The 15,155-nt window shown below is 61.8% G+C and overlaps 7 protein-coding genes across 7 annotated transcripts; 2 read left to right on the forward strand and 5 right to left on the reverse strand.

Moving 5' to 3' along the window:
* Positions 1-173: 173 nt before the first annotated feature.
* THITE_122455 (uncharacterized protein) lies at positions 174-2,546 on the reverse strand (the record flags this gene model as incomplete). Its single annotated transcript, XM_003657133.1, has 5 exons — positions 174-186; positions 410-1,428; positions 1,499-1,643; positions 1,718-2,105; positions 2,510-2,546. The coding sequence occupies 5 exons, from the start codon at positions 2,544-2,546 to the stop codon at positions 174-176; spliced, it is 1,602 nt and encodes a 533-aa protein (XP_003657181.1).
* Positions 2,547-3,248: 702 nt separating this feature from the next.
* On the forward strand, positions 3,249-3,501 carry THITE_2122656 (uncharacterized protein). Its single transcript, XM_003657134.1, has one exon. It carries the CDS (start codon positions 3,270-3,272, stop codon positions 3,462-3,464), a length of 195 nt encoding a protein of 64 aa, XP_003657182.1. The 5' UTR covers positions 3,249-3,269; the 3' UTR covers positions 3,465-3,501.
* On the reverse strand, positions 3,502-4,085 carry THITE_2122657 (uncharacterized protein). The gene has a single exon (XM_003657135.1). It carries the CDS (start codon positions 3,727-3,729, stop codon positions 3,532-3,534), a length of 198 nt encoding a protein of 65 aa, XP_003657183.1. The 5' UTR covers positions 3,730-4,085; the 3' UTR covers positions 3,502-3,531.
* Positions 4,086-7,262, reverse strand: THITE_2122659 (uncharacterized protein). Its single transcript, XM_003657136.1, has 3 exons — positions 6,812-7,262; positions 6,463-6,739; positions 4,086-6,398 (listed from the first exon to the last, which is right to left on the reverse strand). Exons 1-3 carry the CDS (start codon positions 7,045-7,047, stop codon positions 4,443-4,445), a joined length of 2,469 nt encoding a protein of 822 aa, XP_003657184.1. The 5' UTR covers positions 7,048-7,262; the 3' UTR covers positions 4,086-4,442.
* A 197-nt stretch (positions 7,263-7,459) lies between these two features.
* On the reverse strand, positions 7,460-8,698 carry THITE_2092354 (uncharacterized protein; the record flags this gene model as incomplete). The annotated part of the gene is made up of 3 exons (XM_003657137.1): positions 7,460-7,812; positions 7,885-8,434; positions 8,510-8,698. The coding sequence occupies 3 exons, from the start codon at positions 8,696-8,698 to the stop codon at positions 7,460-7,462; spliced, it is 1,092 nt and encodes a 363-aa protein (XP_003657185.1).
* A 2,340-nt stretch (positions 8,699-11,038) lies between these two features.
* Positions 11,039-11,725, forward strand: THITE_2132273 (uncharacterized protein; the record flags this gene model as incomplete). Its single annotated transcript, XM_003657138.1, has 2 exons — positions 11,039-11,056; positions 11,087-11,725. The coding sequence occupies 2 exons, from the start codon at positions 11,039-11,041 to the stop codon at positions 11,723-11,725; spliced, it is 657 nt and encodes a 218-aa protein (XP_003657186.1).
* Positions 11,726-12,883: 1,158 nt separating this feature from the next.
* THITE_2147589 (glycoside hydrolase family 76 protein) lies at positions 12,884-14,540 on the reverse strand (the record flags this gene model as incomplete). Its single annotated transcript, XM_003657139.1, has 4 exons — positions 12,884-13,489; positions 13,582-14,172; positions 14,256-14,380; positions 14,453-14,540. The coding sequence occupies 4 exons, from the start codon at positions 14,538-14,540 to the stop codon at positions 12,884-12,886; spliced, it is 1,410 nt and encodes a 469-aa protein (XP_003657187.1).
* Between the last annotated feature and the right edge of the window lie 615 nt (positions 14,541-15,155).

Genomic DNA, 15,155 nt, shown 5'->3' on the forward strand with positions numbered 1-15,155 from the left:
GAGAGCAATGCAACAGGCGCGACCTTGGGCGGACACATGGAGAAAGAAAAAAAAAAAAAAGAAAAAAAAGAGGAAAAAAAGAAAAAGGAAAAAGAAAAGAGAAAACAAAGAGGAGTGGTGTATTATCTAGGTACCTAAAGACTTCAAGTTCCACTCTATGAACATAGCCCAGTCTAAAAGGAATACCTCTAAACCTATAGTAAAAGACAACCTCTGCCTGGGTGCTCGGTGATCTTGAGAGCTCAACAACGTCGGCTCAACCACCACTCTCACCGTCAGACCCGCCATTGTAACCATCAGCCCGTCCACCGGCCCAGCTTCCCCCTTCCTCTGGAACCCCGGACCCAGTCAAGGCTCGGGCGACTCAGTCGCACTACTATCCCCCGCATCCTCGCGCTTCGGGATCCACCTCGCGCGGCTCAGGAACAGCGAGCACAGCGTGTACAGGGCGCCGGCCGCGACGACCATGAACCAGCAGCGCGCGATGCTGTCGACAATGGCATCGAGACACCGCGCGCGCACGTCGGGCGCGACGGACCGCAACACATCGCTGCGCGAGCCGGCCACGGCGGCGCGGATCTGCGCGTCATCGAACCCCAGCGGGCCCAGCACGGCGCGCAGCCCCGCGAAGGCGCGCGTCTGGAACACGGCGCTGGCGACGGTCAGGCCGATCAGCATGCTGGAGCCCTGGCCGACGTTGAGGAACTGGATCATCTCGGCGACGCGGGCGGGCGCGACGAGGCGGTTGCCGACGGCGTAGCCGGCCTGCGAGGTGGTCATGCCGAGGCCGAGCAGGACGGTGTAGCCCAGGATGCGGCCGGGCGGGGTGTTGGCGGTGACGGTGGCCATGCAGGCGCCGCCGGCGGTCAGGCACAGGCCCGAGGCGAGGAACCAGACCATGTGGTAGCCGGTGCGGCCCATGGCGGCGCCGCAGGCCAGGATGGTGGCCACGTAGAGGCACACGAACGGCAGCAGGCGCACCGCCGCCTGCACGCCCGTGTCGCCGTACACGAAGAGGAAGTACAGCGGGATGTAGTACATGGAGACGAAGAGCGCGGAGCCGCCCGCGGCCATGATGACGTACAGGAGGACGAGCTGCGGGTCGCGGAGGAACTCGCAGGGGAAGAGCCGGTCGAGCGGGTTGGTCAGGACGGAGTACCGCTGCGTGACGGCGAAGACGACGATGCAGGCGACCCAGACAACGATCAGGGCGATGGTGCGGCCGTCGCTGTATGCCCAGAGGACGCCGCCGAAGGAGAAGGCGACCGTGAAGGTGCCGTAGACACCGGCGTTGAGCAGCGTGCCAAGCCAGTCGATGCTCTTCACGCGGTCAACCCAGGACGCCCCCGGCCGCCGGGGCAGCGACGGCAGCAGGAAAAGGTAGATGGGGCTGGCGGCCGCGAAGATGCAAAGGTTGAGGTAGAACGCCTGGGGAGGCCACACCGGTCAGCTCAGTGTTACTTGCGACTCGGGAAGAATGCGAGTAGTGGCGGCTCACCCAGCGCCATGACGCCGAGCTGTCCGCCAGCGATCCTCCCACGATGGGACCCAAGATGCAGCCGCTCCCGTACACAAACCCGGCCAGGCCGACGTACAATGGCTGCTCGTGGGGTGAACTGAGGATGGTGCAGAGATTCAGCATGCTAATAATCAATTAATAAACACCCGTCAGCCACAGCGCCAGCGTACCGAGCCCGCCACACCGGACAACACCCACCCAAGATACATGCCGGCACCGCCCACGCCGCCCCAGACCCGACCGACAATCATGGCACTCATCCCCGGCACAGCGCCGCACAGCGCGCTGGCGGCGGCGAAGTTGGCAAGACAGCCAATGAACAGCCACTTGACGTCGAAGACGGCGTAGGCCTTGCCGAGCGGGAGGATGGCGACGGTGGAGCCGAGGGTGAAGCCGACGCCGAGCCAGCCCAGCTGGGTGACATCGCCGAACGTCTCGGACACGGCGCCCTGGATGTCGGCGACGATGGTCGTGTCCAGCCCGTACAGCACGCTGGAGGAGAAGATGGCGACGCAGATCAGCAGCCAGCGGACGCCGTGGACCGTCCGCTCAGAGGCGCCCGTGACGACGGGGCCGTCTGGCGGCGCTGTGTGCGGTGCCGCCGCCGCGGCGAGCACCTCCTCCTTTTCGGCCGTGTCGTTCGCCTGTTGGCGTGCCGGCTCTTGAGCCAGCCTGTCGACCGCCGCCATGGTTGGAACTTCGGACATTGAGGATGAGATCGAATTCGGCGTTGCGGCCGCCGCCGTCGGGCTCATTGTCAACTATTGCTGGCAACACGGATTGCAACGCAGCTGACGCAGAGAGGAACGGCCGCGTCGGCCTACAAATACACTGGAGGCTCTGCCCGGAGTCATCGGAGTCATCTTCATCTTGCCAGATTCACGGCGACGACACAAGCAACATCCCCGGAGAGAACCTCAGGCAAGACCTCAGGTAATCGATGAGTAACACACATTCTCCTCCGCGGTTCGTACTCGGAGTCGTTCGTACTCGGGAGTCGGGACCCTCGGGAGTGTCCCCACAGCATGTTGAAACACCATCCGCAAGGCGCAAGGGACTTTCGAGACCCTTGACCGTGCCACGCCCCAGTCAGTGGTGAAGCGCAGCTTGGCGGGCCGGGGCCGATGCCGTCATCACCCGCGGCCCACAGTTGCCGACGATCGCGCCAGCCGCCTTCCGGCCAACTGAACCTGCTTACGGTGGCCGAACTTGCTTGTGTAACACGTTGAATTGGAACGCAGTGGCTAAGCCACAACGCCGCAAACACTACAATGTCAATACTACCTTCGATAGCGCCTACTACACTGCTCTTTCGAGACATGTCAAGCGGCCGTTGATGATCCTTACCTGCCGTAAGCCGTCACTGAAGTCAGTACCAAGTTATCACCATTTTCCATCGACACTGTGAGGAGATACAGCCCAATAGGGAAAGAGAGTGTAGGTAGATTCCAAATTGACGCTAGCAGGGGACCATCTCCACCGCCAAGACACGGCACAGCTATGCGCATCCAGTCGCTGCAAAGAAAACTCCAGAGGATTGGCCTGGTGATTGAGCCAAAACTTCCTCGCTGCCTCGATGTCCAGATGACACCATCGCTAGGCAGGGACTTTTGACGCCTTTTTGAGAATTTTTTTTTCCCCTGGAACCCACTGTTAGTGCCGATGCTGAGCAACACAGCTTACGCCTTGACACACCCCCAATTCCTCCTGAGCTCCCGGCCTCCGTCAAACTGGCGGTAACACTTCAACAATGCCGCCTAGGGCGATATTGCAGCCGGATACCGGCATCTTGCATCGAACGCCATCGGCACGCGCCCCACGAATCCTCCCACTGCCACGAACCTGCAACGCGCCAAGAGGCATACGCAGCAAAGTCATCGATTTCGCGTCTCTGCTTGCCCTCGATCTCGCGAAGGGCGCAACTACACGTACAGTACAAAGATAGACTCTGAGAGGATGGCGAAAGCCACCCTCGGCCGGCACTTCGAGAACACAGAGCAGAAGCTCTCGTGCTAGCGCGAGGTGGTTAAGGCCGTTACTAACGGGCTCAACAGCTTCCGCCGAGACTCAAACCTCCATATAAAATCCATGTCCGGCACAAGCGGTTGGAAACGAGAATGGTGCAGCAAGCGGTTGGCGAATGTCGAGACCAAGTAGTTAACCCGCCGGGAGAGGACGGCATTTTGCTCAAACGGGTTGTCTTTCGCCATTTTCGCTCATCCGAGCCGCCCCGGCAATAACTCGCCAACACAGAGGGACGGCGTCTCCGGGCGGATCCGGCGGGCGGAAGAGTGAGGAGCGGAGCCTCTGACTCTTGGCCCCGAACGGCCACGGAAGTTCAGGTAAAAATGTACTCCGTAGGGGGTTGACTCATTGATCCCCGGCCCCTCCTTCCCGATTTGGCTGCGCACCCCAAGCCAACAAGTCCTCCCAATTTGGCAATCCTACCGATTCTGTAACAACGTCAGCACGCAGGTCATGAGACGGGGGTCAGCGCGCTGTGCCATCACAGGAACTTTTGAAGAGAGGGCGCAAGTTGGGCGGTAGTGAAGTTGGGCACCCAGGGCCCCGGGCCTGATAGATCCTCATCTCGGTGTTCCGGCTCGGGGCGCCGGGCTGGGCCGAGCCTTGGCCCGGATCTGACAACAAGGTCGCATACCGGAGTTCTCGATTTTCGCAGCCAAGGCACTGAGAAGCAAGACCGGCCACGGGGCCGGCAATCTGCAGATGAAAACGCCGCAGGGCCACGGGTGCACTCGCCTCAGCAGAATCAAAGGGGCTTTACGGTAGGCCGGAGACCAGGGTTGAAAAGTGAGGCAAATCGCGGAATGACGCTTCATGGGAGATAAGGGACGGTGAAGTCGCTCGCCATTGAGCAGCACCCAATAACTACCGTGACTTCAGCAGGCTCCCGCAGAACGGGCTAGTAAAATCCCGGCGGCCAAGCATCCATCGCCATGTTGAGCCCACCGGGGAACGGCACGCCCATGGGCTGGAAAGAGTCCGCCGAGTACACCATGTCCATCGTGTCGGCCAGCATATCCCGCACCGCAGCCGCCTCCTCGTCCGTCATCTCCGGCAGGAACGCCGCCGGCTGATAACCGACCTCCGGCCCAGTCGACGGCGCCACGGCCGTCGCTGCAAGCCCCGTCCGGCCGGGCGGGGCGGCCGTGTTCGCCTCGTCGCCCTCAGGACCCCCCCGTTGGTGGTGGGTCCCCTTCCCAACCGCCTCCAGCTGTGGTGCCAGGCCAAGGCCGGTGCTCGCGCCGCGCAGCAAATCGGCCTTGGAGAGCAGCTCGCGGGTGGCGTTGGCGGCGCTGGTGCCGACGGAGAACTGCCTGCCGAAGGCCTCGAACACCTCGATCGCGGCGCCCACCGCGGCGCGGGCGTCGGACGCGACCGGATCGGCGGGGAAGGCCAGGACGGAGCCGACCATGGTGATGGAGGCGTTCCACTGCTGCTGGAAGGCCTCGTGCCACCCGTCGAGCAGGTCCGTCTCGACGATGACCTGGCGGAGCAGCGTTGTGAGGGCGATGGCGTGGCGGACAGCCGTCATTGCGTGGGCCATCACGAGCGGACCGGGCTTCGGCGGCGGCGATGGCACGGATGCGGCGGGGAAGACTATGAAGGGGCGATGGAGGTTGATCATGAGGGTGTGGTAGAGCAGCTCGAGGAACAAGCGCTGGCGCTGGAGCCAGGCGGGCGCGAACATCTCGATGTCCAGGCGGCTTAGATCGGCCGACAGGGGGACGCCGTCGCCGACACGCTGAGTCTTCATCGCGGCCGGCACCTCGCTCACCCAGGCCCTCAACCCCTGGGGCTCACCCATGTAGCGCTCTAGCACTTCGGCGGCGGTGTCGAGGGCGACGGGATCGTCATACAACGAGGACGAGGAGCCGGCGGCCGTGCCGAGAATTTCAGCACACCGGTCGTAGAAACCAGCATAGACAACCTGCGCTGCGCGCACCATCTTGGCGTTCTGCCGCGTATACGTTAGCCAGGTCACCGTGCAGCCGTCGGTGGTGATGGACGCCGTGTTGGAGCCGCTGCGGAGGGCCAGCTCGTGGTCGTCGGCGGGCAAGCTGCACAGCACCTGTGCTGCGTCCGTGGTCCAAGGCCGGCCGAGTTTCATGGACGTCTTTATCTCGACGATGTAAAGCCCCCACCAAACCCGCTTCCGCAGCTCCCTCTCCGGCCGCGGCATGGTCTCGGGCGGCTCAAGGTGAAGTCCGAGCGTGTGCGCGACGCGCACAGCCAGGGCGAGCATGTGGTGTGCCGTGTTCTGGAAGCTACCGCAGCAGAGGTAGACGACGCACAACACGAGGCTCTGGACCGTCGACAGCGTCGGCCGCTCGATCTCGAACTCCAACAGGGCCCGGTGGCGCTGGTAGTGCCGCCAGCCGGGAAGGGTGCCATCGTTGGGACCCAGGTCGCCGCTGCCGTACTGCATGCAGAGGGCCACCATGATGTCGACGAGTGCACTGGGCCGGCGGAAGCAGCCCGGCGGAGGATCCAAGCAGAGCGACCGGTAGTGCTCGCGGAACGCGGCTTCGTCGACGATTTGCAGTGAGCAGTGATGCGACTGCCAAAACAGGCCCAGGAAGTACTCCTCCTGCGACGCGTTCAGGTACTCGCCGGGTGCGGCGCTCGACTTCCGCCCGGGGCCCTGCCGCTCGTCGTCTTCGCGGGCGCCATTCGCCGCGTCTGCCTGCCTGGCGGTAGCTTCCTCACGGCCGTGCTCGCCAGGGGACGTGGGAAGAGACTTGCTGGCGGCCGAGCTGAACCAGGTGGTCCGTTCCGTGCTCGGCTGCTGCAGCGCCCGGGTCATGTATGCTTCCATGCGCCCCAGGAAGTAGAACAGCGACGACGGCCCGTACCACTGCAGGTCGTGTGCGTCAGCGCAGTACCGGGAGGAGGGCTAATTAGCTGCAAGGTCTCCGTACCTGTTTGGGCGACGACTGCGTGGTACTCGCATAGATGCCCTCCCACAACTTCAACTTCCTCGGTGGCTTATCGGCAGATGGGCCGTGTGGGTCACCCTCTTGACCCGTTGGCACGGGGGGCATAGGCGGTTGTGTCGTTACCGGCGGCGGAGTGGACGCAGACGCCGCCACAGGAGACGCCGAGTCCCCGCTGTTGCCTCTGTCTGAGCCCGCGGCATTGTGCCGGGCTAATTCCAACTCCAGTTCGCGCACCCGCGAAGTCAACCGTTGAATCTCCCTGCCAGTGAAAGGGTGGTGCGTCAATATCAGCAGGAATTGTTTACGCTGCGAGGCCATCAAGTCGACCTACCGGAAAGCGTGCGGGAGCGTGCGCACCTCGCGGCCCCGCGAGTTGGAGCACTCCCCACCCCGGAGTAAGCAGTTATGACACGGCCTCGTGCTGTCACACTTGACCCTATGCACGCGGCACCAGTCGCATGCTTGGGCCACCTGGGCCCTCTTCGCCTTCGGCCGGTCACGGCCCTGCGCCTCAGGACCGACCGAATCGCGATGCGCGGGGGTCGCCGTGCCGAAAGTGACGAACATGGCTCCGGGTTCTCCCAGTGGGGAATTTTGGAGCCGCCGAAATATGTATTGGTGCTAGACGGAGTTGCCGGAGTTGCACGCCAGGAGTGGGAAACGAAAGCTGCGGGGTGCCCGGACGATCGGAGATTGAATGGAACATTTCCACTTCGAGCGCTGGGCAGGGCTGAGATTGCCGGTTGGATTACCTATGTATACGCGCTGCAACGCTGCAGGGTTGGCAGGAACGGGGGACGCTGTGACCTCCACTTCCAGAAACAAGGTTCCATTGTCATTCAGCCCTAAAACCCCTCTGCCACGCGCTTCTGCGCTCTCAAAGCCTCTATATACAGAGTTCTCTCGAAGCAGCACAGGTACAGTACGCTGCGATTCATCGACCCGACCAGAAGCATGCACCCTCCGGTCCCATCGCCCCTCATCCACTCCTCCCGGGCCTGTTATCATCGTACTTGACGGTAATGTCTGTCACCTGCACAATGCCGTTCTTAGCGCGCCCCGGGTCGGCATTGGTGCCCAGGATGCTGCGGTCGCTGCCTTCGTCGCCCATCTTGTCAAGCTCGACGTCGCTGGCCGGCGGGCCCGCCTGGCTCGTGATGGTGACGAACCGGCTGTAGTTGCCCGCCGTGCCCGTCTGCTCGGCGTACCCGCTGCGATACTGCCGGGACGACTTGACGTCGCGCACAAAAACGCGCAGCATCGGGATGCTGGCCGCCACGATCGACAGGCACGACTCGGCGTTGCCCCAGATGACGAGGTCGACGCCGTCGGCTGTTTTGCCTCGGTCAGCGCGGGGAATGCGTGAATTACAGATTTGCGGACCAGATGCCTCGCGAGACTCACCAAAATCGGTCGACAGCATCCTCGGGAGCAGGGCGGCCTTGACGAAGCCCGCGATGCCCGCGAACACGCCCAGACTCATAGCCAGACCCACGCCAAGCTTCTCTCCGCGCCTCATCTGCAGGCCCCAGAGGAACTTCCAGGGCAGGCCGGCGAAGACGATGTCCAAAAATGCCGAGTAGGCCGCCGAGAACATGTTATAGTGGAGGAGCACCTCGCCGGGCCAGCACGAGCCGTCCTGCACCGACAGGTCCCACGTCTTGCGCACGGGGGTGCAGTTTACCCAGGTGAAGAGCGCCGTCAGGCCCATGGCGATGTTCATCGAGATGAGGCAGAACCAGGTGAACTTCTTGGCCCAACCGTCCATGATCCTCAGCAGCGTGATGCCGAACGACGTCTTGCTCCAGACCGCCGCCGTGATGGAGAAGGTGCCCGACACGTCTAACGACAGCACCAGCGCCTGCAGGTTGCGGGAGTCAAAGTCCCACGTGTGCAGCCCGTATCCCATGTGGGCGTTGTACGTCATCAGTCCTGCATCGACCAGGACGCAGACCTGCGCGAGCCATGTCAGCGCCGCCAGCACACATCGCTATTCGCCCTCAGGGTCGTGGGTTTGGGGGAGACCAACCCAAGATGCGATGAGCACCGCGTCATCCCACCACAGCCGCTGGCCCTTCAGCAAGCGACAGTAGATGCGCAGCGACAGCAGTACGGTGGCCGTACCGGTCAGCGCCCAGAGGCAGGCGACCAGCTTCGGGCCGGTGTTTTCGTGCGGGAGCGCGTTGCCGTTCTCGCCGGCGTCCGAGTCTGCGCTCATCGTCCTCCGGTTTCGTCGCGCCGCTCGGGTCGGACTGCCGGGGAGCTGGGAAGGCAAAGTCGCCGATGCTGCCGCGTCAATGGCTCTGTTGTTCAAGGCTTTTTGGGACCTTATAAGTCGTATGACAGAGCAGCGGTGCCAAAGGGGAGGAAAACCGGGGAGTCCGCTTCATTGTGGCTATCAGGTACCGGTTTCCCTGATATTCTGTGGAGTGTTGACACCAGAGGAGGAAAGGCGGAAAAGGCCCATGCCAAGCAACCTAGTGTTGGTTGTTCAGCGATTCATCATCGCTCGGGCGATTCAGCTTTCGATCTAGCAACGCCTCGTGTCTATAGTCCAGACAGCGGGTGGACAACCTGCCGGGCCATTGGACGCTCTGGCCCGGCAATGCTGGACAGTTTGGGTCGTGAGAATCGCCCAGTCGCGCCCGAGCGCTCTGCAGCAAGGGACACCCTCGCCGGCTTTTGGCAGTCGAATCCTGCCAAGCTCCGAGAAGGGGAACACTGCTGCAATGCTGCCTGCTCCGCAAAATGTCGCTGGTGGTTACAATCAATGATCTCCTTACTTGCACTCCGCCTCTTACCCCCCTTTGCTGTTCTCACTTGCAATCTGCGCTAGAATCCGATGTACAGGTGTACTAAACGCTGTCCGCTTCTGTGCGTCCGCCGCTGTCTTGACGCCAGGGGGGTTCGCTGCCGCCGGATGTTTAAGCGCCAACAACAAACGACGACGTCGAACTCCAACTGCACGCTTCTTCAGGGGGTGATACAAAGTTCCCCGACAGTCTGGGTTCCCGGCCGTTTCAGCAAGCCTGTTCAGGAATCCAAAGCGACCCCGAAGCCACTAGTAGCGAGCTGCGGTCTTTCTAGCTCTTCTAGACCGTTGTGGAGCCGTGGGAACAGGCAGCTCCCTAACTACCAGGTACTTTTGAGCTGGGCCGGTTTCTAGCGATTGGTGTCCCCCTCTGACAAACGATGACTAACTCGCAGTAGCGCCTCGGGGATCACACGTGGCGCTTGATTTAATTATCGGCCTGACGGGGCAGGAGATCGGAAGGATTTCGGGTCCTGCAACAGCATTCACCCCACACACGACCGGCCCGCGAGTCGAAGAATGCGCCGTCACTGCCGGATCTCGAGTTCGTAACAAGCCGGCCCGGGGTTCTCGGTCGCCTGACTCGCCTTTGATCAAGCGCCCTGCTCCCACCCAAGATCATCATGCCGTTTGGCCTTCAACAACCGGCGAAGTTCTCGAGATGGGCAGTTGCAGCACTGCCCTCGGAGACTCGAGCCCAAGTTCCTGTCTCTCGGGTGCCTGCTGCTTTCGGGGGCAAGAGCCAAGATCAAGTGAAGGTAATCCGTACACTACGCTAGTGTCTGTTGCGGTGTCTGTTGCGGGGAAGTACAGAATATGCAAGCCACCTTTCCTAAGTGTCTCCTTAATGGCGGCCAAATTTCCGTTTTGGGGATCGTGGCAAGATACCTTGAACTCCCGTGCCTTCTATACTAGCTCGGTATGCACCATACGGGCAGAGTCGCCGCAACGGATGGTGTAGTCAGCAGGTGCGACGCGAGTCCCTACTCCAGGCTGGGTTAAGCTCTGAGCGCGCGCGATCCTGACTAAAGAAACAAATTATTTTCTAATTCTTGAAGCAGGTATAATGCGTGTTGACGACGAGTGGAACGATGGGTGCCGACGGTTCCATCTCTGACGGAGGTCATCACGCTTCGGCGAGGAGCCGACAATGGCCAAGAGGATTGCAAACGTGAGAAGATGGAAGGATAATAACTGTAAGGCTCGGTGGTAGGCCAGAATGTACCTAGAGATCGTTCTTACACCGGAGTCTAGGACACTAACGGAACGTCTGCCTCTAGTCTGTTTGATCCTGTAAGATTTCCCCTTTTTTTCTCCAGATCGCAGTATCGCAGTTTCGTGTGTAGCCGCTCGGTTCTCTTCCACCCCGCTCCCCTTCTCCGTTCTCGGAGCTCACGCAGAACGCTTTCTTCTTCCCACCCGTACGTCGCGAGTTTTGCAGCAGAGAGATGGTTGTTGGAATGCGGGTCCGCTCCGGCCCCCTCGGAGGATGTAAGGCAGCAGCAAGGCAGCACGGTACAACCCGAGGAAGGCAGGAAAGGACGGAGGCCTGCCGTCCACCTGCCCGATCCATCGCAGCACGCGCCTTCCATTGATCCTTGTTTTGCTCTCAGCAATGGAGCCCACACTTCTCTGCTCGGCCGCCGCATGCCACTCGAAACCACGCTCTGTCCACCACATCTACAGTACTTCTACCAACCACACGACCTCGACCCAGCAGCTTCCACCACGTCTGGGCCAGCCACCATGTCAGCGAGCGGTCCGGTGAGCCTACCGCCGCCGGTGCAGATCTAGAGACGCCCGGTGGTCTTCGACTTCTACGACCACGACATCGCCGACCTCGTGTACAAGCCCGGCACGCACCTGTTCTTCGCTCCCGTCGTCATCAACTGGCACGGCCTCCCCCGCATCGAAGTGCCCAGCCCGCGAGTGTACATCTACTACGGCCCAGTGACGATCAACTACCTCGGTCGGGGCACCCACGGCGCCAGCCTGTGCGGCCACCACATCTACCACGGCCAGGTCGCGATGAACTCGACCTTCGCGGCCTGGGACGGCGCGAGCAACTGCGGCCTGAGCGCCTTCCACGGCCCGATCTTCTTCAACATGCTCCCCGACGGCGCCGCGCCTCCGCAGCCGATCCCGGCAGCCGCGCCCATGATGGGAGGCGGCGTGCCGCTGGCGGCCGCCGCCGCGTTCCAGCCCATGTGGAACGGAGGAATGGCAGGGGCTGGACTAGCTGCGGAGCCGCCACAGCCCGCGATGCCGCCACAGCCTGCGGTGCCGCCACAACCTGCGGTGACGCCACAGCCTGCGGTGCGCCCCGGCCAGCCGGCGGCAAGCTCACCAGCCGGGATACCTGTCGCGGCGTCGAGTGCGGGCGAGCCTGGTGGCCCGAACGGGTGGTATTACCCGGCAACAAATCGGAACTGACCCAAGGTTTCGGGGGAGTGAAAGGAGCGGGGTTATACGGTCCTAATGGAAAGAAAGAATGAGAGCCGCGCGTGACTAAGGAGAGGGCAAGATATTGGAGATAGACACTGCAGCGATTGTACATACGCTATTGCATTTGGCGAAAGCGGAAATACCTTGTTTGTCATCAAGTGTAGCTGCCCCGGGCGGCGAGTCTCAGGACCGCAAGTATGAGCTCGGCTCATCTTTTTGTTTGAGAACGGATTCCCCTCCCGCCCAAACTGACTGGAGTCGAACTTCTGGTCAACACTACTAGAGACCTACCATGAATATAGGGGCAACCACGGAGGGGCATGCCGCAGTTGAACTCACCAGCGAAGGTCTGCTCGGTACGGTGCGAGTGCTCAGAGCTCTACAGTGACCTGTGCGCCACATTCGAATGAAGAGGAAGCCCGTGGATAAGGAAATGAAGCAATGCGACAAGGCGGCATAGGATTGTCCGAGGAATGGCATCACACGCCGCTCGGAAAACGCTTCGGCGCCTGTCCTCAGAGCTTGAAAGCACAGCACCCTTACCATCGAAAAGCCCGTTGCCTCCTGGTATGCAAGGGCGGTCAGCGATTTCTCATGCTGTGATGATGCCCCGTCGGGCTATTACACTACAACAGACAGCTTCCCCCCCCGGGCAGGGAGCGACACGCCGATCCCAATAAGTTCCGAGGTTCCCATTGTCCAACTGGCCGAGTCCATGGCCCGGAGGTATTGCGCCAGGTGGCAACGCAATACTGAGGACCCCTGATCACAGGGCTGCTGGCCAAAGCAGCCCCTGCTGCCGGCATAGATATCTATGTAAACGTCACAAACAGGTCGCCCCAGGGCCACGGTCCGTGGCCAGCAAGATGCACGGCTTGCGAAGCGGTCAGCGCAAGCGGGAGCAAGGGGAGTCGGGAGGAGGCAACGGGACAGCGTCATGTCCAGATACATGGCACCTCGGAGGCGCACCAGGAGAAGGGTAGGGCCGGAAAGCGAGCCAGCTCATGCCCAGAGTCCGACACAACCCACTCACCCCATCAATGCACGGGTTTCTGGTAGCCCAGGAGCAGCGAGACGTGATCAGCCGGAAACAAAGCACGTTTACTACAGAAGACACCTTCCGAGCCACCTGCCCCGTCCCCGACACTACTCACGCCCGCGCCACCACCTGGGCGCTGCCGGCTTGGTCTCGTCGCGCAGCAGCCACCAAATCCCGCCAAACAAGCTCGCCAGCACGGCCGTGGTCAGCACGGCGGCGCCGGCGCGGTCGGCCTTTGTGACGGGGGCCAGCGGGGCGCCGGGCTGCGTGGCGTCGTTGCCGGCGGCGGGGTCGCCCTTGCTGGTGCCGCCGGTGGTGTCGGTGAGCGGGGCGCGGACGCCCTGCTGGGTGACGAGCAGGCTGCTGAGGGCGGCGAGGGCGCTCATCTCCTGGCCGGCTCCCGTGTCGCCGTCGTAGCTGCCCGTGTTCCAGCGGAAGCCGCAAGTGCCGTCCGGTTCGCAGGAGCGCACGGCGCCGGCGGCCGAGGTGCGCAGGCGCGCCATCACCGTCGCGTTCGTGAAGGGCGCCAGCTGCGTCGCCGTCGCCAGCCACCGGTGCATGTACCCCTTGAACGACAGCTCGTCGGTCGTGCAGCCGATCGAGTCCGGGTGCTCGCACATGATCTCCACCAGGATGCCGTCCGGGAAGAAGAAGTCGAGCGTGCGGTTGAGGAGCCCCTGCAGCCGGGTCTGCCATTTGCTCGAGCGGTTCGACTGCACACCGGGTTGTTTTGCCAGGAGGCGTTAACTGTGAACAGCTTCTTCGAGAGGCAGCAAAGGAAGGGGGTATGATACGAAATACGTACGTAGTCATACATGTACGCCAGGCCTTCGGCGAGCACGGCGGCGTTGTACGACCACTGGCCCTTGTCGATGATGGTGCAGTTGTCCTCGATGTGCGCGCCGTCGTAGATGTTGTACTGGTCGTCGATGTATTTCAAGGCCACGAGCCAGTCCCAGGCCTTCTCGGCCCAGCCGGCGTACGTGTCATTGTGCGTGTACCGGGCCAGCCTCGCGGCCAGGTTGAACAGGATGCCGTTCGCGATGGTGTTCTTGTAGTCCGAGCCCTTGTTGAGCAGGTTGATCTGCCACAGCAACCCGCCGCCGCAATTCTTGGTGTCCCAGCGCCAGGCCATCGTGTTGAACACGGCCTGGGCCAGAGCGAGCCATCCTGGCGTGCCGGAGGGCGGGTCCGGGTAACCGACCTCGGCGGCCAGCATGACGCTCATGCCCCAGAAGCCCTGGTCATCGTTGCCGAGCGAGGCGGTCCAGTTGAGCGGCATGTAGCTGTTCTCGGACTGGAAGATGAGGGCCTGCGTGGTGATGTTGTTGTACGTGGTGTCGTTTGTGTAGTGCCAGTAGTCGACCATGGTGCCCCAGAGCGCGCCGCCCTCCCACTGTGGTGGTGGTCCCTCGCGTCAGCACCGCACCGGTCACAGCAGCGCACTCCGCTCCGCCCGCCCCCCGGAACTTAACCTACCCAGTAGTACGGCCCCCCGGGCGGCGGACCCGGCAGGATGCCTGGAATCTGACCCGGCTCGTCGCCATGGTAATAGGTGGAGATGAGGTTGTGGGCGACCACCTTGGCGGCGGCCTTGATAGAGGCTGCGCGGCGTGGGCTCCTTAGCGCGGGCTAGTTGCATGGCAAAGGGGGGATGACAGGAAAGTTAACCCTACCTGGCGAGTTTAAGTCCACGTCAAGCGCTGCCTGCGCGCATGTCGCGGCCCACAGAAACGCCCAGCGCATCGACGAGAGGCTCACCATGACGGACGCCCTGATCTAGCGAGTGACGGGATCTAGCGAGTGACAGGATTTCAGGGTTCTACTAGGACGGAGCTTGCACATGTTCGCCGGCCGGTGCTTGGCAGCAATGTCAATGCAAAGAAGCCCAAAGGAGGAAGAAATCTTGGCTTATTCAGACTCCGGCAAAGACGGCAAAGACGGCAAAGGCGGGACTTAACTAACACGGCGGAGCTCGTATTGTGGTCAGCGGTTGGTCGTTGAGCTGTGGCGCAGCGTCGTTTTTCATGGATCCTTCCCCAGAGACGCGCAATTTTGATTCAAGCGCGCAGCAAAAATACGAGAACAAGTCTGTAAAGCAATTCATGGGTGCGTGAGTTGTTGGCCCCTGAATGCGAGGGGAAACACTTCCTCTCCTCTCCCTGCCAAAGTAGGCAACTTGTATCTTACACGCCATTCACTTCAACCCATTCCACTTCCATACTCCTTTCAGGTACATAATATACAAATACTCCGCATCCAACGTTGTCCTGTGATAGGAACGCCGCCACAGCCCAACGCTGCACCACCAGGCCGACCTGGCACCTAACAAGCCCGAAGCATGCACGCCTGCGGGTGAGACATACATATTCCTTTCCA

Source organism: Thermothielavioides terrestris, chromosome 5 (genome assembly GCF_000226115.1).
Source record: "Thermothielavioides terrestris NRRL 8126 chromosome 5, complete sequence".
In the NCBI taxonomy this organism is placed as follows: Eukaryota; Fungi; Ascomycota; class Sordariomycetes; order Sordariales; family Chaetomiaceae; genus Thermothielavioides; species Thermothielavioides terrestris.

Bases quoted from the DNA above. Each gene is read 5' to 3' on its own strand.
- THITE_2122656 (XM_003657134.1), top strand. From the start codon at position 3,270: ATGCCGCCTAGGGCGATATTGCAGCCGGATACCGGCATCTTGCATCGA.
- THITE_2122657 (XM_003657135.1), bottom strand. From the start codon at position 3,729: ATGGCGAAAGACAACCCGTTTGAGCAAAATGCCGTCCTCTCCCGGCGG.
- THITE_2122659 (XM_003657136.1), bottom strand. From the start codon at position 7,047: ATGTTCGTCACTTTCGGCACGGCGACCCCCGCGCATCGCGATTCGGTC. The intron at 6,740-6,811 runs GTAGGTCGACTT...TTTCACTGGCAG, and splicing joins ACGCTCCCGCACGCTTTCCG to GGAGATTCAACGGTTGACTT. The intron at 6,399-6,462 runs GTACGGAGACCT...CACGACCTGCAG, and splicing joins CGCAGTCGTCGCCCAAACAG to TGGTACGGGCCGTCGTCGCT.